At 37.5% G+C, this 20,428-nt stretch overlaps 1 protein-coding gene across 10 annotated transcripts in view; it reads right to left on the reverse strand.

Annotated features, from left to right (window-relative positions):
* Positions 1-11,279: 11,279 nt before the first annotated feature.
* Positions 11,280-20,428, reverse strand: part of LOC135217401 (regulator of G-protein signaling 9-like) — an 835,664-nt gene continuing 826,515 nt past the window's right edge. For all 10 annotated transcript variants that reach the window (XM_064253252.1, XM_064253258.1, XM_064253268.1 and 7 more), the window contains one exon: positions 11,280-16,128. In XM_064253252.1, the coding sequence (XP_064109322.1) occupies positions 16,068-16,128 (61 nt within the window). In that variant the 3' untranslated portion in view covers positions 11,280-16,067. The remainder of the gene's footprint in view (positions 16,129-20,428) is intronic.

Consider the following 20,428-nt stretch of genomic DNA (forward strand, 5'->3'; position numbering starts at 1 on the left):
TATCTTCCCTTGTCACTCCCGACATCCATCTCAACATTCTCATTTCTGCTACATCCATCTTCTTCTCCTCTGTTTTCCTCATACTTGCCGTTTCTGTTCCATATAACATTGCTGGTCTGACCACCGTCCTATGGAACTTTCCTTTCAATTTCAGAGGGACCTTCTTGTCACAGAGTACCCCTGACGCAGACCTCCAGTTATTCCATCCTGCCTGAATTCGGTGTCTCACCTCTTGGTCCATGCTTCCACTATCCTCCAATATGGACCCTAAGTACTTGAACTTCTGTACTTTTTTATTTCTTCCCCACCCAATCTTATGCTACTTCCACTGTCCTCAGTAATACTAGAACACATATATTTGGTTTTTGATCTGCTTATTCTCATTCCTCTCTCCTCAAGTGCTGCTCTCCACCTCTCCAACCTCCCCTCCAACTCCTCCTTCCCCTCTGAACACAACACAATGTCATCCACGTATAATATGCACCATGGCACTGCTTCTCTAACATCCCTGGTCATTACATCCATCACAATGTTGAAGATGAATGGGCTAAGTGCTGACCCCTGGTGTAATCCAACTCCTATCTCAAATCCATCCGTCTCACCAACACTACTCCTCACTCTAGTATACACATTCCTGTACATCTCCTGAATAATTCTGACATACTTTTCCGGCACCATCTTCTCCCTCAAACATCTCCATATTTCTTGCCTTGGCACTCTGTCATAGGCCTTTTCAAGGTCTATGAATACCAGATGCAGGTCTCGTTGTTTTTCTCTGAATTTCTCCATTAGCTGCCTTATGCAAAATATTCCATCGGTTGTGCCGCTTCCCTTCATAAATCCTAACTGTTCCTTCCCTATTCTAACTTCCTCTCTCAGCCTGCTATCTATGATTCTTTCCAAAATCTTCAACGTGTGAGACATTAGTTTTATACCTCTACAATTACTGCATTCCTGGACATCACCTTTACCTTTAAATATAGGTATCAATATGCTTTCCCGCCATTCTTCTGGTATCTTTTCCTGTTCGAATATTTTTACCATCAGATCATACAAGATGTCTACCCCTTCCTCTCCTAAGGCTTCCCAAACTTCGACTGGGATTAAGTCAGGTCCTGTTGCCTTCCCATTCCTCATTCTTTTTAAGGCTCGTATCACTTCATCCCTAGATATCCCCATTACCATTCCCATGTTTACTTGTCCATCCTCTTTTACAAGTCTTTCATTTTCTTCATTTAGCAGTTGTTCGAAATACTCTTTCCATCTTTTCAGGATGTCTTCTTCCTTTTTTACGACTGTACCATTCCTATCTTTCATTTGCTTAATATGGGTGATGTCCTTTGTTCTTTTATTTCTTACTTTTGTCAGTTTGAGCATCTTACTCAACCCTTCCTTGGTTTCCAGTTCATTATAAACCTCTTCATATGCCCTTGCCTTAGCTTGAGCTACCACCCTTTTTACTTCTTTGTTTCTTTCTCTTAATCTTTCTCTGTCCTCCTGCAGCTGTGACTCTTCAAATCTCTTCTTTGCCTCCCTTTTACCCTTCACCACTTCCCCCACCTCTTCTCCCCACCACCAGCTCTCCTTTTCCTCCCATACTATTCCAGATGTTTCCCCTAGTATCTCCTTTCCATGTCTTCTAATCACTGATGCATTATGCCTACCATTCTCCCACATCTTCAATTCCCAGATCAACCTCTCCCAGCACTCTTCTCCTGAACTCTCTCTTCTTATCATTATCCCTCCCTAACAATTTATACCACTTGATTTTCTTTACCCCATTCGTTTTCGTTTTCTTTTCTCTTTTCATCTTTAAATCCATACAAAGGAGCCTATGTTGGGGGACCACGTGGTCACCTGGGATAACTTTACAATTCCTAACTTCCACCAGCCTTGATCTATTGTAAAGGAGGTAATCTATTTGTGTGCACCTACCGCCACTCCTGTATGTTATCAGGTGCTCCCTCTTCTTTTCGAAGAATGTGTTCACTATTGCCATATCAAAGGACACAGCAAAGTCTACTATACTCTCTCCTTCTGGGTTTCTCTCCCCAATCCCATGTCCTCCATGCACACGTTCAATTACATCCTTTTCATTTCCGACATGTCCATTAAAGTCTGCCCCCACTACAGTCCTCTCCTGCTCTTCCAGTTCTTGCGTTACCTCACTCATTTCATTCCAAAAATGGCTCTTTTCTTCCTCTGTGCAGCCCACTTGTGGAGCATAAGCGCTAATGATGTTCATAGTTTCCCCTCCATAACATATCTTCACTCTCATAATGCGGCCATTCTTTCTACTCACTTCCGTCACTGCATTCTTCATTTCCCCCGACAACACTACACCAACGCCATTCCTACCCTGCTCATTTGCTCCACTGTAGATTAGCTTGTAGCCATCCCCCAGTTCTTTAGCTTTATTACCCTTCCATCGAGTTTCCAGCACACACAAAATGTCCACTCTCTTTATCCTCATCAACTCTGCCAACTCTCTTCCTCTTCCTGTCATAGACCCAATATTGAGCTGGCCTATTCTGATCACATTTAGAGCTCGCTTCTTTAGCTGCACCCGCTCATGATGCAGTAGCCCTCGCCTTGTCACAGAGTTAGGGCGATGTGTTTGTGCGTCGTTTACGGAGTACGCCCTAGCACTATTCTCATCAATATCACGACTCATTTCATTGGTTCTGGCGTGGGTTTTTACAGTCGGATGCCCTTCCTGACACCAACCCTCCCTATTTATCCGGGCTTGGGACCGGCACCCATTGAGGCTGGCTTGCCCCCACAGGTGGCTAGATTTTCGTTAAGCTTTACATAGCATTTCTATTTTAGACACGAGGTATAATTTATCAGGGTATATGAGTAAGATAGAAGAGGTGTTAGGCATTATATTTCATGGAGGTTAATTATGTAAACATTAAAAGGGTCTTGCTGTTAGACATTATGGGGTTCTTTTTTTTATAGTATATTTGTCAGATATAGGACTATTCCTGAGGATTCAGTGGGTAAAGATTATATTTTGTTTAGTGAGGAATTTTTAATAATTGACTAGAAGATTAGTTATATTAATTAATGACAGATTTGTGTGTTAAAGCAAGACGTTAGTTATTTTATGATCATGTTGACTTTTCAAATACGGACACATGATGACTTTAGAGAATTCCCAACTTCACGTGATGGTAACGATGGAAACGGCTTGGTTCTACAATACCAGAGGTCGAGTTGAGCCTACACACAAGTGGCGATGCTATGGATTGCCTTTGCAACGGATGAGATGTCGTCGGTATATCGTCTCAGGATATGTTCTGGGATAAATCAGGAGTCTACAATCTTCTACGAGGCGGGTGCGAGTCGCACTTGTACGGAAGTCACAGGATATTTCCTTGACAACGAGGTGGTGACCACGTTTACTCCAGTGAAAAACGTTGAATCTACAATTTTGCGACGAGGGGGAGTTAGATACACTTAAGAGGGTCGCAGACACTGAATAATGGCGCATGCTGAGTTGTTTTGAGATGGTTTATGGTGCTTAGCCGTCGTGTCTACAAATCGTCAATGAAAGAGTTTATGAAACATTTACATGGAAACCATGAGGCGGTTCAAGTTCCGCCTACAGTGGAGATTGTTACAGTCCCACCATTGGAGGATAGTGACGAGGATGTGTTTTTCTTCAACAAACGATACACAATTCCAGTGATTGTGCTTATACTAGCCGTCATACTGATCACATTTTGTGCGTTAGGAGTTCTTAAACTTCTGTGCATCCGGCGAGGCACAAGGGTTCCAGCAACAGAGGTAGCCATAAATCATGTGGCAAATTAAAACATTGTGCATTAGTGGTGTGTGACAGGAGTGCACAAAAGACATAGGTGGCCGAGCCATATTAAAGAGGAAAGAAAATGTGTCGGTGAATTGTGATACATCAGCTTTCTTGGCTTGGAGATAGAGAGAGCCTAGCGACAGCCTTCTTCGAAATGAAGGAATTGATGATTATGCATTTGTGAGGCCGAGGCCTGTACAACCAGTTGCTATGGGGTTTTAAGGAGTGTCTCATAGGTACATGCGTTTGTGCGTGTAATGATGGGTCCAATCGCCCGACACTAGGAGAAAAACCACACTCTCCTGAGACAAAGATAAGGACGGTTCGGAGGACACGGTGTCTAGAAAACCCATCGAAGGTAGGGCACATTTAAAAGTCTTAGGAACAGTTGCCTTTGAAAAGAGAGAAGTTTGATGTGTATACATTTATTTAACATTAATGAATTAATTATGTGTTGGGGAATATAATGGATATGTCTCTTTGTTTCAGATGGGTCCCATGTCATTATTCTAGAGAACGGGATTCTCTAAAGACTTGACTATTGAAATGTAGTGATTGACAATTTGAGAGTTTGGGGGCGATTACTTAGTCTAATTCAGGAGAATAGAATGACAATTTACAGTTCTTTTTGTGGGTCAGACTTAGTTTTTAATATGACATCTTTTAGTCACTGTTCCATATCATGTTCATCTAGTTTGGGAAATAAATAGCATATTTTTGTATTTACGTGAATTCGTTAGTCTAGTTTGATATCGTTTGCAGAGGGAGACAGCCAACAACTGAAAGGTAAGAGTTGCCAGTGTCTTATGATTAATTTGCTCTGTTATATATGTATACATATATATATATATATATATATTATATATATATATATATATATATATATATATATATATATATATATATATATATATATATATATATATATATATATATATATATATATATATATATATATTTCAAATCAGAGAAATAAATATATGAATAACCAGTCTGTGTAGTGTAAATATGACTGTTTTATCTTGATATATGAAATGGATTGATTTTATTTTCAGGCAAACAGCATGAGATATGTCAATCCAAAATAATCAAGCAAACGGAAAGTAACTCAGCTCCATTAGCCAATAATTACAACTTGGTCATGTTAAATGTAGATAGCCCTAATCTTAGGTGATGGAGAGGATTACATAAATGTCACACATCCCAATTTTTTTTTACTGTATATAGAGCCTAAAAGTGTGAAGGTTTCCCTGAAACAGACTCTTCATATATTCTGTGATAAGTGGATGGCCACTCCAGAACTTCAATTCCTAGATGACCCTCTAGGTAATCCCTCACCATCAGGCTCTTGTGGATGGAAGCCTGGTCAGGAACCAACTGAAACAACTATTGCTCAAGGATTTCGAAATTTATCCCCTGTGAAGAGACCACTGATCTTCACAAGCCTGTCTGAACCATATGTCTACACCCACTCAGAATATGATACTGCGAATCTGCCACCCCCAGTTCAGCGATGGATATACTTTTCCAGATAGGGCCTGTTTTGCAAAGGATGTTTCAGATCGAACCTCAGACGACATTCCTTTGTATATGTACACCATCCTTTGTACGCTGGGATATGGCAATCAATCCCGGCTCTATTGAGTCTGAGTCTCTAAGTCATGGGGCATCTGTCCTGGGCATGATTACAAGTGGCTTCCCACCTCGAGGCTGTTTCCAGCGAACCCTCCCACTCCCACCGGTGGATCCACTTCCTGATCCCTTTCGTGGTCTTCCCCAATCAATGAGTTTTCCTTGGCACTGTTGTTCCACAACTCCACAACTCGGTGCTCCACAACTCGGTGATTCTGCCTCGTTAAGCATTATTTATGGGTTGCACCCTTCGGGCATGGCAGTTATGGTCGAGTAATGTTTCATTTAACATGTCTTGATGCACAGATGTCCATCAGATATCTATATATTAGAATAAGACCTTTGATAAAGACATCCATTTTCTGATAATTTTAAAAGAATTTGCATTAAATTAACTTCATGTTTTCTTCAAGGATGGTTGTGTGCATACTTTATCACTCATGGAAACAGTACACACACTATCAACCCTTGAAGGAACAAATAGTGTGGGTATGACTGTTCAGTAGAATCCCCAGCTCTCGGAAGCATTAGGAAATGAACTATGTGCAATATCGTTGCACTAAGGAAAACATCATAAAATACTCAAGTGATTATTGATGAAAATAAAATCTGATACGGTATGTTGAATACAGTTCAGTAGTAGCTGTAAGGTTTTATGGCCGTCAGATCTTTAAATATAGACAAAAGATAGTCAATAATCGAGCAATAGTGACACTTATCAACATCTGTTTTATCACATAGCACTAACTGCTATGATCATAACTGAAAAAAAAGAAAGATTAATGATAAAGAATGCTGTAAGTTTGACGTTTCCTCTGCCGGTATCGATCATCGGAACCTTTTTGTCAACATACTTCTATGCTTCTTCGAGAAACCAATGCAGTGACCTCTGATGGTAGTAGGGTTTTAACCAAGTCACCCGTCCCGTAGTATTAGGCATTTATGCATGTCTTATTTCCACCTCCTAATGCCAATGTGGGCAACGCAATCCTTAGAAACTATAAGTTAGGATAATTTCTCCTCTTAAAAAGCTATGAACATAATAACAACATTGCCTGTGAATTAAGTTACCACAGCCATGGTATTCTACATTAACAATAATTATTTTTATGCAGGTGAAAGATTAATGAGTTAATAGCTGATTTTTGTTGGCTGCAACAACCCTGCGTAGCCAATGAAACTGCGGAACAATACTATAACAAGCGTTGGCAAATTGTGTCCCCCACTTACTACTTTTATTTTTTCTTTCTCTTTGTCTCGTTATTTCAGAGTTTTTCTTTTTTCTTCTTGTTTTAACTTTCTCTTGAATATAAATGTGTCCGTGAAAGTGTCTGAATCATATTCTGTGTTAATTTTTCAAGAATATTACAAATAATCATAATTCGTAAGTGAGCAAAAACTGGAATTCCTTAGATGCTATCAGCTATATCGTCCCCCTTCACTATGAATGTAGTACCAATCATCCAATGAAAGTGAATACGGAAGGATTTAACATATAAAGAATGCACTCTGTCTGTTCTGACTTCCTTCAGTCTTTCATCTTTACAGAAGAGGGTCTGTCACCATTGAAGGGTTTTAGGTTTTTTGGTACTTCAGTTTGGATACATTTTTGCAGAAATGCTTTGTTTGTTGATCTTGTGAACAGATATTACATCTGTTGATAAGTTGCAATAATCGTTAAGGATATACTAGTTCATAAATCCTAACTTCCTAAGTACTTGTATTCTCATATTTATTTAGAATATTTTCTTTCTTAACTGTAGATTCTACACTCAGTGCCTTTATTGTAACAGTATGAACTTTCACACTCGCTTTCTTAACGATATCAGTATATGAATATTTTGCCATTCATAAAAGAACTCCCCTCTCCCCAAACTCCTTCCCATAACGGAATTTATGGTGCCATATCTATTGAGTGTTGCATTAATTACTTGTTTAAAACTGTTTCGTGGATTCATTATCACGTGATTCATGTTCGCCCTGTGACCGGCTGAGAGAACGGATTTTTGTGCTCGGTATCACTTTTGCCAGTTCTGTGAAGGAATGGTCCAGCTAGCAACATTATATCCATGGCACCTTGGTATGAGTAGAACCTGTCGTTTTGTGTAAATCTCATTAAATCTTGGGTAAAACTTAATAAGATTCGATATAAAATGTTTTTCCCCTTAACCTGTAATCTTACTAAACACCAGCATTAAGGGGGTGCTGACACCATAAGGCCCCATTATAAAGTAAGTAATACTTGCTACCTTATGATTTAAGGGATTTGCTTCAAAGTTTTACCCCTTATACAACTAATACTGAAAATACACAAGTGGGGAAATAACGAAGTTCGACCTCTAAGTTCATAAGTTTTGCAGTTGACAAATAATGATAATCTTTCAAAATCATAAAATAAGTCCACTAAAATTTTTCCCCACTTGTAATTATAGATATATAATTATACTACACTCTGCAAAATTGGTCAAATGCACAAGTCTTGCCAGATCAAATACCACTAAAGAAGACTGTTGCCCAAGCTGAATTTGGTATTTGCATTCATATTTTTGTCTTTTGAAATAAAGAGAAAGAGCTCCATTGAGAAAAACAAAATGAAAAAGTCAATGAGATGCTGCATGGTGCTGATGGGAAAAAAACTCCTTGTTTCCCAGGGAAAGGATCACTGCCCACATCGTTTCCCTCATGATCAATACCTTAATCTCATTTTGATCACCAACTGGATCAGGATCCTAAAATATATCTTTGATGTCAAGGTCACTATCCTCGTGAATGAAAGCAGAGGAATCACTTGCACTGTCCCTATGGCAGTGTTCGCCAACATTTCGGACTTTATGGACCACTAAATGTATAATTTTGAATTTGGTGGACCACTAATATTAAAGGTAAATACATTTATCTAATAATAATAATCAGAGAAATAATATGAAATGCACTTATCAAATATAACTAAGTTATAGTTGATTTATTAGAAAAATAAAAAATAAAAAATTTAACGTTGACTCAAGTATTATACATTTAGTGTTGATATTTGTTCACTGCTCTCTGGTTCTTAGTAAAGCAGGGAAGTTAACTGTGTCATTCTCAAGACTCGAACCCAAATGGTTTGAAGCATACTTTGCACTTTGAAGCAATAGGAATACAATACTTGTTCGATATGGTTATGAAACAGATAGAACATGTTCAGTTTTATTTGGTATGCGTTTTATGTACACTACATTAGGATAAATTCATATTCATAATGTTTAATTCATTGTAATTAATAAAGATGTATTTTCAGCAAAATGCTGGATCCAAATTTTTTATACTAAATCGCCCTAAAGTGCTAAATCTAACATCAAAACTGCTAAATTGGTAACACTGGACTCTGTCTTCAGTACAATTTGTATCAGGGTTACCTGAAGAGGATTAAAACAACATAAAAATTGAAATAATGTCCCAATTTCTGCGGACCTTCAAAATTTTTTCACGGACCATCAGTGATCCGTCGATCACTGGTTGGCGACCGCTGCTCTATGGGAACCCGCTTTAAGATGGCTCTTATTATTTTAATCACCATCATTTTCCTCATTATAGTCATCTTCAGAGGACAAGGTAAACAGATAATCTAATATTTCAGAATCAGAGCAAGAGCGCATCTCTGAACTCATATTTATGATTAACTATTGTACTTTTACCAGAGTGAAAAGAACTTGGGAGAATGACGCCTTCGCTAATGATTCGAGAGAGGTCTCTTGAACGAGCCCAAATCACGGACTGAATATCCTTTGTCAGAAATTCTGTATCTTTATTTTAGGGGAATGGCGGTTAACAGGGGGTCTGGATTATTCTAAAGTTGTGAAATGGTTATCTGGTCATTTATGAAGGCGAAAAACTGGTCAAAACAAGGGAAAGTTTAATAGGGTGTCGAGTGTTTGCAAACTAAAGGGTATGCTGTAGGGCTAGTTTTATGAGCCCACTGATCATCACTAATCTACTTTATACCTGGGCTTGTAGAGCGAGACCTCTGATTGCAAAGGTTCAATTAGATAATGTTATACGTATACTGAAAGTGACGGGAACGATTTTGTAAAACTGTCACTAAAACCTTTATATACATTCCATTGAGTGTTACATGTAGAACTGCGAGAGGTAAACAACAAGGTTGGTGCACTTGCTGACTGACTGGAATCACATACTGTAGCAATGGCATTTCTACCTATAATTATTACAACTATAGGCTTCGGCAAGTGAATTAGGTCGGAATGACAACACTGGCCGTGAAGAAATGACTATTGTGGTACATCTGTAGAGCAGTCTCAAAAACAAGTAGAGCTGGTAGGTGTGTTGTCCACTGAAGCATTAATGAAAGATGATTACAAGCAGAACTTGGAATTTCTTTGAGTTATTTCAAAAGCTGATGTCTGCTCATAAGTTTTACACCAACAGTCCGAAACAGATCTCTGTCACTGAGATTCTTTTGTCAGCTCTCCTCAGCAGAAACAACCCCGAGGTCATGATCGTTGCCAAGTAGCTAGAGTACTTGGAGACGTTGATGTATATTATTTTCAGATTGTGGTTCCAATACACTTAATTAGGTAAGAATTATGTAATTTCCCAAGAGGGTAGTTGTACAATTACATGTTATGCTTTTAGTGATGTACTCATATGTGGAATGAAGAACATGACTGATTAGCAGTGTGAACTGAGTAGTAGTATTGCTTTCCTCACAGGTGAAATACGATTGAAGAAAGCTCCCTACCATCTTAACAACTGCATGGCTAAAGCCCTGCATTCAGTATGTGTAGAGAATCATTCAGGCTTTAGATACTTCCTTTTCTGGATTCTGAATCAATTCAATAAGTTGTGCAGAGATTAAAACAAGATTGTATTTCAAGCTTTATTAAATTTGCTTTTAACCACAGTTTATAATGTAAATTTTGAAAATGGAATATTAGGCTTGAAAAATGATGGAAGCATTCCGCTAATAATATGAGCTGAGCATCACGTGACACATCCAGGATGTACCATCTCCTAGTGGTAGAAATAGTTGAGGGACACTGGATCGTTAATGTTAGATCAATGGTGGGCTCTAACTACTAAGTATAACAGAATATTCTTTCTCCTCCAAGCAAATGAGGTTACTACTCAGTTTATACTTCAGACTGAAACATAAATCTCTCTTAAGACAATGTTTTATATGCAAAAACATAAAAATCAAAAGATTTCACTTAATCTATTGTCAATGACAATTACAGAGGCCCAATAAGATAGACAGTAAATAGTTGGAACGCAGTAGGATATGGAGTTTTTGTATAATTCCTTAATTCATCCTGATCAGTTCTGCATATCATCCTTGGGGACAGAACCATAGTTCGAGGAATATGTAGTTGGATGTTTCTAGTTGGTTGACTAAACAATCAACGTGTAGATTGAGTAACATTGTAGAATTTTCTTTTTAATTAAATGTGCTACCTCATGTCCCATACTTTGAATCTTGTGGTTGGCCTTTTTAGCCTCCTCCAAGATGTTGGGAATCTCATCAATTGGAAGAAATCGTCATTATGAAGGGGGTCTTAGATACAAATTTGTACATGATATAATTACAAGACATTTTCAGGATAACTCAGACAGTGGAGGTAGTATAGCAGCTAAATCCTTAGCAAGAGTTGCTACAGGTTACTTTTAAACTTTTACCTCTTGTTTTGAATTTTGGCTTATAAACTATTGGGTTCAGCATAATATATTCATGCCTTGCTGACATAGCTTTCAGATAGCTTACTCTTCTGCATGGATCAATATCTAAATCTCTTGCCACAATACAATATGAGGATGCACAAATTAGTACAGTATAGAAGTTTGTATTCTTTAATGTAGACTTCTACGACTGAAAACAATCTCATGTTCCTCAACTTACACACCATTACATCATTTATTTATTTATAGGGGACTTGCCTTCTATTCTTGCAAAGGGATTTGTCTAACAGCAGAATAACATGAAGCATTAATCCAGGTGGTGAATGACTCCTTCCTCCCGTGATTGTTAACTTTCTCATAAATCACCTTCAGTACTCCAGTGGTACCTTGTCCATCTTATATGGTCTGTTTACTTCTTCTCCTGCAAAGAAACTTCCAAGCAAGTCTAAGTTTAGGTTCTCATCTGAAAAACTTTTTGTCTGACACAGCATTGTGCAAATACAGGCAAGAATGAGAGCGAGCCAAGACTGTAATCTGCATTTCGTACAATCAAGAAATGAGATTGGTAAGGAACTAGGACAATATTTTACATCATTTTTATTCATCATTGTGTAAATGAAGATAGATATGTGCGACAAGCACACGGAATGGTGATTAAGTATTCCTTTATACTTACCCATATTTCATTTCTGTATGGTATAATAGCTTCATTCGACCTTTAATTATATTTATTGTTTTCCGTGAAATAATGTGATGTGTATACTATACATTTGTCTTACATTAAAATATCTTGACGTTTTCTTTGACAAATAATGTTATTTAGTTTTGTTTCTAATCAATAAGTCAGTGGAAATATCGTTAATGTCCTTTGCTTGAAGTAATTCTTTGCAGACAAACAACCTTCACCATGAACATAGTCAAAAAGGCTCTAGTGCCATTAAAATTTTGTAATAATGAAGACTGACATTAATAAGTGATCTGTAACAATAAATTATTTATATCAACAAGTGTGTTTCTTTTTGTAATTATGACTGATATAAGTAAGCAATAAGCATAAGTCAACATAATTACAATTCAAGTCCATAGTGTCATGATGAAATGGCTAATCCCTAGGTGACACAGACTGGATAGCAAGGTGATAAGACCTAGGTAGTGCATAAAATGCAAAGTAGAGTATAAAGACTTTGATACTTAGAAGGATATTAAATATAAGGGGTTCAACAGGCATGGAATCACTCAGTCTCAGCACAGGGCATGCATGATTATTTCTATTGTATGAGACATATAGTACTTGCTTCACTGGGATCACTGGAAACTGCTTCTCAAGAGCTTTTAATAGATGATAAATTTATTGAAATTTGTATAAAAAAATTTGGAACAGTAGAGTAAAAAAGCGAACCTAGGTAGAATGCACATCTGGATATCTTTACTTAATTAAAACACTGCAGCGCCCTATTTTCTACACGCTTAATTATATGCATTTAAAAGGGATTTTCAAGAACTTTCCAATGAGCCTATAATTATTAAAATCGGTGGAAAATTGAGGACGACAGGGTGAAAAAAGCGTCTGCAAGACTATGCTTTAATAGCTTAATTCAGTGTCTTCTCCACCCTTTTCAAAGGCGCGCGCAGTGACAATCAGCGTCAATACATTTATATGCGCATGTCCATTCCATGTTTATAGTTCCTTGGTAGTAACAACTCCTCAAATTCTTGATATGGCACTGCACAGAATTTCTGCTTCTTATGCCACTGGTAATAAGGAGGTTTGCCTCAAGATTCGACATCATCTAATATTCTGTAAAGGCCAGTCCCCGCCCTTTTCTTGTCTCACAAGGAAGGAAAATTCATAGAGGTGTGTTTTTTATTAGGTTCTCTTGTTGTCTTGTCCTGTTTTGGCAGATGCAAGGCAACCTGTGTTTTGTATGACGTATCTAACTTTGTAATGCTTTATGAAGACGGTGGTGAAGGGGGAAATATTTTTAAAAGACATTACTTGTAGACTCAAAAACAAAATTCTTTGGTCCCTAAAGAGTTTGTCTGCAATATGATAAGACTGCAAAAGGAACTTAAAAGACTGTACACATGAGTAACTTAATTTATTCATAGGTGAAACGATGTACAATAGAAAAGCAAAATAAGCCTTCTTTGCCTAAAGGAGCAGGACCTGGAACTATTGTCCTCAACAGTGAAATAAATCATTGTGCTCGAGTCAGCTCATCACGCATGATAACAAAGTTCACAGGAAACAGCAGCAGAAATAGGAATGATAGGATTTCTAAGTAATCAATGTCTTTTTAAGGTATTTAGGATATGTTCTGATGAAGGAGGCGAACGGAAAAGGTCATTGCCATGGAGCAGATGCTCATGAAACCGAAGATGCAGAATTTCAAGACGTGTAAGATACCTCCACTAAATTAGATTTGCCAATATAACAGGAAATGCAACATACTACATAGTCTATTTTTTATAAACATATCTGTATCGAAAATAGCTTCACGTGTGGTGGCAACAACAGCAAAGAAAATGTGCATCAAAAGTTTGACGATTTCAGGAAGTACAGTAAAGGATCGATCCCCTGACTTCATAATGGAGCAGTATCATTGAACTGTAGTCTTTCAAAAACATTATTGCATCTACATACAGTGCGCATTGAAAATACAGTATGAAGTGTTAACTAAGTCAGAAAAAATATTGTAGCTTAGTGACTTATATTTTGCACTTCTCACAGAGGATCCTACTTGATATGGAATGAACGATGAGTTCCAGAAATCGCCAGTCTTAACGACGCTTCCACAACTTGTCTAATATGATGCATGTCTTGGTCCACCGAGAATATGACCTCTACGGCCACACACAAATGGGTGAAGAAGGTCAAGTGATCTTAAGAAATACATGAGCCATCTACATTTTAATGGTTTGTGAAAACAGTATAACTACCAATAATAACATTCTTCAGACTTATCATTCTCATTCATATTGCAATGCACAAATTGGAGCAATGGCAGTTGATATAATTCTTTTCAACATTAACGTCATGATCAACCTTAATTATCCAAGATGAATAAAGGATTCTATGTAAATTTACATATAATGGCAACTGTATGAATAATCTAAGTATCAACTACAATAGAGATTTTAGCTAGAGGTTCATTTTCCTGTCTGCAACGGCGCACTGATAAACCACACACAGAGGCGAGAGTCGGGCTTGTTCGTCTCAAGGTAGGCGTCAGCACTTGGATGGCTGGCATATTTCACACGTCTCATCGTCCTGAAATAGATCTAACCTAGTAAAGCAACAAAATGTCAAATCCTTTTTTAATAACATCTTTATCATAAAAATGAAACAGATAGCGATAATTTCCACTACCTTTTCCCTATTTGGTATTTTAATTCGTTTTATTTAATCAGAACTGAATTCTTGACTACACAAGAGCCACGCTTGAGTGCCCTTGCTGAAAATTCATGGGGAATGCACTATCTTTCAATGAAGAGTGTAAGCCCGTTTTCAAGTGCTCTCGCTTGTGTGTCTTTGAAGACGCTATGCACAGACAGATATACGACTCAAGACAACATGAAACAATTATATACACACTCATACCTAGCAGTCAGCCTCCTACAACTGTCGCATCCCTAGCATGAAAGTAACTGGAATGAACAAGAACAGTCTATGCTTCTCTATTGATGTTTAACCTGTCTACATAGGTGATCTAAGTTACATTAAGTTCATGATTTTGTCTAGGTTTACTTTTGTGCCACTTTTATCTAATACTGAAGAATGCTATGCTAATGCAACTTGAATTTTCTGACAGTGGTTTTATGACCAAGGTACTGACTGACTGTCCTTTGACACAGACGCAAGTCAGTAAGTTACAGGATGAAAACCTGCAAGAGTCTTTTTCCATAGTTTGTAACTATACCTTGCCAAGGTATTACATGTTTCTTGGATAAATGGTTACACTAAAGTCTTGATCTTCATTTCAACCATCTTTGTCACACATGAAATGAATAATATGCACCAAGGCAACAGAAGTCATGGCTATGTCCTTGCTGTGCTTCTCCAATACAGGGCTCACATTTTGAAGCTCACTTTCTTATCCATGGGGCCACTGAAAAGGCCAGAGGTCCCTTTGGGAGTGGCAAACCTCTCTCACTATCTGTCAAATATCAATTATGCCTCTTTACAATGTTTCCATACGGTTTCCATTCTTTACCATCTCTTACTTTACACCATCCTGCAGGAAGCCTATTCATTGCCATCAAGGTACCTTTTCCATAGCTGGAAAGGATGATGTAAAGCTCACTAGCTCTGATGGCCACGGTCGTGGGGGTCTGACCCATCCTCTCATTTTGACAAGCTGGTTCGGATAATCTTAACTTCAGTGGTTTGAGGTCAAATATTGACAAATTGAAATTCGATATGATCTGCCATTGCAATCCAAGCACTTTGTTACAAAAATGAAAAAGTCAAGAGGTCATCAGAAACAACTTGTTTAGCAGTCCCCACACGATGAACTAAGCTGCATCACATCACTCCTCCCCAGTGCCCAAATCAAGTTAGCTTTTTGCTTCTCAAGCATCAATTCTTCACTTCCTTCCTATTACCTGCATCTTGGGTATACCCACCTGGCGGTGCCTTACAAGGGCTCAGCTATGGGCACTCAGCCTCAGGTGGACATACTGCAGACGAAGTACCACCCAGAAGTAGCCCAATCATTCTCATCAAACCTCCCCAAGTTTCTTCGCTGAGTCCAGACCTGTCGCTTCAAACTGGTTTCTCTTGTGAAGGTACACTACTCACAAATGTCCCTCTGTTCCTGTTCAGCCCAACAAAATGGCACTTCCTATCCTGCTTAGCCAAGTACAGCAATGGCCACATCCACAACAGCTTATTTTTGCCCTTCACTCAGCTCAGGCCCTTCATGGCTTGAGCAGGATACTGGTGCTACAAGTAACCAAGTGTTGCATAGGTCTTCACAAATGGAGTGTCCACCTTGCAACTTTCTCTGAAAAATAAACGGGTAGCTTTATCTAGAAGAATGCTTCAGTACTATAAAACAACTTTAGCTAAAAATATAAAAAAAACACCACAACATACAAACACATCAAGACCAACATTTATCATTATTTCTACATAAATGAATTCAAGGGTTTCTTTGACAAATACTAACAGGAATTGCTGCTTATAACTGGGACTTACAGTTAAAATAAAATAACTGAATAATCTGTATGTGGAGAGCTTGTATGTAACTAATCCATTTCAAAATTTTGAACATTTATGAATAATTTACGTAACTAAAGAAAGAATAGCATTTAAAATGTTTATATATTCTCATGCATATGGGTACAAGGTTCTACACAGCAATAAAATGCATAATATTGGAAATAAAGGCTTACCAGCTGCTTCAAATACTTATTCGTTTCATAGCACTTTTCACAAATACGTGCATTTACAGTTCAAAACTAGTGAGTTTAGCGTTACCCAAAATGTAATGTAATGAACGTGTACAGTCATTAATTCTCAACTTTAGAGTGGTGAGATGTTACGACTTTTTACCATATTGAAGTTAGGTGTTTTAGTAGAACCATATGTTCATGTCATTCAGGTGTAGAAATAGGCAGTTTATTTAATATGAAAATTGTGCTGGTACTTTCTGAGAATTGACTTCATTAAATATCTTTAAGGATTTCATAGTACATCTTACGAACCAAAGTTTTTCTTTGAGTTGAAGACGTCTGATTCTTAATAAGTTACATCTTAGTAAAGTGTGTTATAATTTCATATACAGAATACTTTTCTGTGATATAAGGCGAGTACAATCATTTGGAATATTTATCAGTGCAAAATGGTACTGACTATTTTACTTTTGATTTGACTGTGTAAGAACTTATTTTCGACGTTATCGGTATCAAACAATATTTGGAAAATAACTAAAAAAATTAATTTTTTCACCGATGCAAAACAATGACGGATCACAGTAGCCATGTTCAAACTCGGTGCACTCTGGATAGTCCCAATTCTCATCTCAGAGAATTATGATCTTGTTGCTCTTGAAGGTGGGCTTACGTATGCTGTTCCTCAGTTTCCCCACACATTATGGATCTATATTATTGAATTGATGTGCCTGTGCCTAACTGAATGAAATCGTAGCTTAGTTGGGAAGACAATTTAAGTGAGAAGCCAGCCCTCTGATTGGAGTAGCATCAGTAAATCAGGAAGCGCTAGTATTTAAATCTATTGTTGACCCATTTAGTAGCATAGAATGGGTTAAGGTTTCAGAAGTGTTCTTGCTCTGTTAGATTGCTATGTTTGTAAGCTCTAAACCTGTAGATTGGCCAAAATTGGGTAAAGGGTGCTGTCAGCATTGGTAAGTTGGGATAGGTACTAAACCAAGGTACAAATAATCGCCGGAAATGTCCGCTGGGTGTGTGTAATGGTTTATATGAGAAAAATAAAAAATTGGTTGGGAAGATGTTACTTAGCTACCCTTTTAGCTGTTTCGGCAGTTGCAGTTGACAAACTGAAATGGCCAACGACTGCCCCATTGCATTGTTCGAGAAATCACTGGGCCTTGGTTGCCTAATTATCCGAGGATGATAACTTCAGGAAAGCAAGTTCCAGATCTTAGTCCTACTATCAGTACCAGGATGATGTCTAAAAGCTTTCTTTTTCTTTTCTTTGTTTTTTCTTTTTTTGAGAAGTTTCCAAAGAGGGAAGCAGTGACATGATAACCTTTATCTTAGCAGTTGTGAGACGTTGTTTGCCAGTGAAGGTAGCTTTGTTTTATTGTCCATCAAATACCTAATCTGGCCTAAATTTGATGGACTATAACCTGGTTGTGTTGCATTTGTTTCCTGGCTGTGCAATTTGTTTCTGTACCAGCTATTATGGTTTTATATAGACTGAACACAGTGTTTATAAGAGCAAATATACTTTTATTCTTGATATAATATGTTATACTAGTTTGTTGATTGCTAAATTTTCTTTGGTTATTTAATTAATAACTACTGTAACCCTCAATGAATACTGATTGTCTGCTGGACCTGTGGTTTCCATTAACTATTAAAGGTTCAGATTTTATATTAAGCTGATATCCAGTCTTCGTGCAACATGGGCAATAAACATATTGACACTGACCTTTTTAATCATATAAGATTTCTTTTGAATTGTGGTTAAGTTTGTTGGAAGAAAATGGTGCTCGTATGTAAATGACTACAGTAGGCTGAAAGGAAAATTTCCTGCTGGTGTTAATTGGAACTGATATTTTTGAGGTGTTAGGGAATATTTGTGCTCCAGATTTACCGCATACTAAATCATATAGTGATTTACTGGAAGCTCCTTACAATGTAAAACCTAATTATTACCGTAGTTTGCTTGCTTTTCAGCTGAGGAAGAAAAAGGAATAGGCGAGTCATTGCAAGAATTGTTGCTGATATGAAGTCGTTGGCTAAAACCTATAATTTTCAGGGGCAGTTTGATGCTCAAGGGACAAGATCAAGTGTTTAAGTCCTTAGAAAATAAGCTTATTTTGAAAATGTAGTGGCAGAGAGTTTAGATTTAAAGGCTATGATTTACACACACATTCTAGAAAAGGTTTCAAACCTTGAAAAGGCTCTTGTTCCGAGAAATATGTTCTGGTACACGTGAAATCGATTATGAATTCCATAAAAAATTGTGAATTATCGTTTAAGGCATGTGACTTGTAATCAGTTTAAAAGAAAGGGACACTTAAAACGAGTAAGTTCACATGAAATGATAGTAATACCTACGAGAGAGCAGTGGAAAATCAATATAATAATAGAAAAGAAACAATGTCAAACGCAGTAGACGTAGCTGTCGCCAGTGAAAGTGAAGAACAGCTTTTATTAGTTTGCACTATACATGTAGTTTACTCATGATGGGCAAGCCAGTTCGTTTTGATGTGGATTTTGGTGATGCTCTTAGCACTTGATGTGTAAAATAGGCTCTTGCATTAGGTTTGTCCATTGATGTTGAAAGGAAAAAAAATTACAGGCACATGATGATGCAAGAATCAGTTTTAGGAAAGGTGTCAGTAGATGTTGATTATGATGATTGTCATGTACACCCGACTTTTTATGTTGTAGGAAATAATAATTGAAATCTATGTGGAAAAGATTTGATGAGTAAAGTAGATTTTTTATAGTAATGAAGCCAGCCCTAATAAACCCCTTGTTGGTTTTGAACCTAAAATTTATTTTAACAAGGAATCAGTTTCAAAATTCAGAATATACTGAACTTTTCCATATCACTATAAGCCAATAGTAGAGAATGTTCAGTATTTTAGTTATGTTGATCAGATAAACAATCAGTTTGCATTTGTGGTAACTTTAAGGAATTGAATCCAGTTGTAGATTGTGATCAGTATCCACTGCCTAAACCTGATGAAGTTCCGCCCGCCAGAGATTGGTAAAGGATAAAATTACTCTTCTTTTGAAGTGAGTCAAAAGTAGTGAGGGATAAATATCCATAAGCGTCTGTTTAAATCTAAAAAATTACTTTTTGGTCTCTTCTTCCGCGGCCATTTCCGAGAGGTTTATTATTAAATTACTGAAAGATATTGATATTGGCGGTGTTGAGGCATATTTAGATGTCATCATAAACCCTTACAGATTATTCAAGAGAATATTTTTCAGATTATTGAGAAGAAGTCTGCTGTTAGTATTTCTCGGGTGAAGCAGTTAGGCTCTTCCCTTAGAAAGTTAAAACCCTCTTAGATGCATTTAATTCTACTTGTGTGGGCAGAGTTTCAATCATTTGTAGGTATAATTACTTACTATTGTGAATTTATAAAGAATGTTTCTGTGAAAATGGCTCCCTTATATGAGTTAATAGAGAAAACTGAGATTTTTAAATGCAATGAGAATGAGCAAAATGCATGTGGCACTATGGAAAAAGATTTAGCCAATAGACCATTATTGTGTAATTATTACTTCTTCTTTCGCCCGTTATCCCTACATTATGGGGTCGGTTGCCTGGTGCTCCTTCTCCACTGCCTTCTATCAAAGGTATCATCCTCCACAAAACCTCTTCTCTCCGTATCAAATTCCTTACAATATCAATCATGGTTTATTGTTTGGCAAAGGGGTTTTTACGACTGCATGTTCTTGCTGTCATCAACCACAGGTTGACTAAAAAGTCCACCTGCAAGGCAGCAGTTTCCACAGTTATTGGCAGTAGGCCTAGCCTTTTACTAAAAAGTAAGACTGTAAGGCTACACCTGTCCTTTTATTCGCCTTTTACGACACTTAGGACCTACGGTAGTAGAGTATTCTTACACTCCTACC

The sequence above is a fragment of the Macrobrachium nipponense genome, chromosome 19, assembly GCF_015104395.2.
Source record: "Macrobrachium nipponense isolate FS-2020 chromosome 19, ASM1510439v2, whole genome shotgun sequence".
Taxonomy (NCBI): Eukaryota; Metazoa; Arthropoda; class Malacostraca; order Decapoda; family Palaemonidae; genus Macrobrachium; species Macrobrachium nipponense.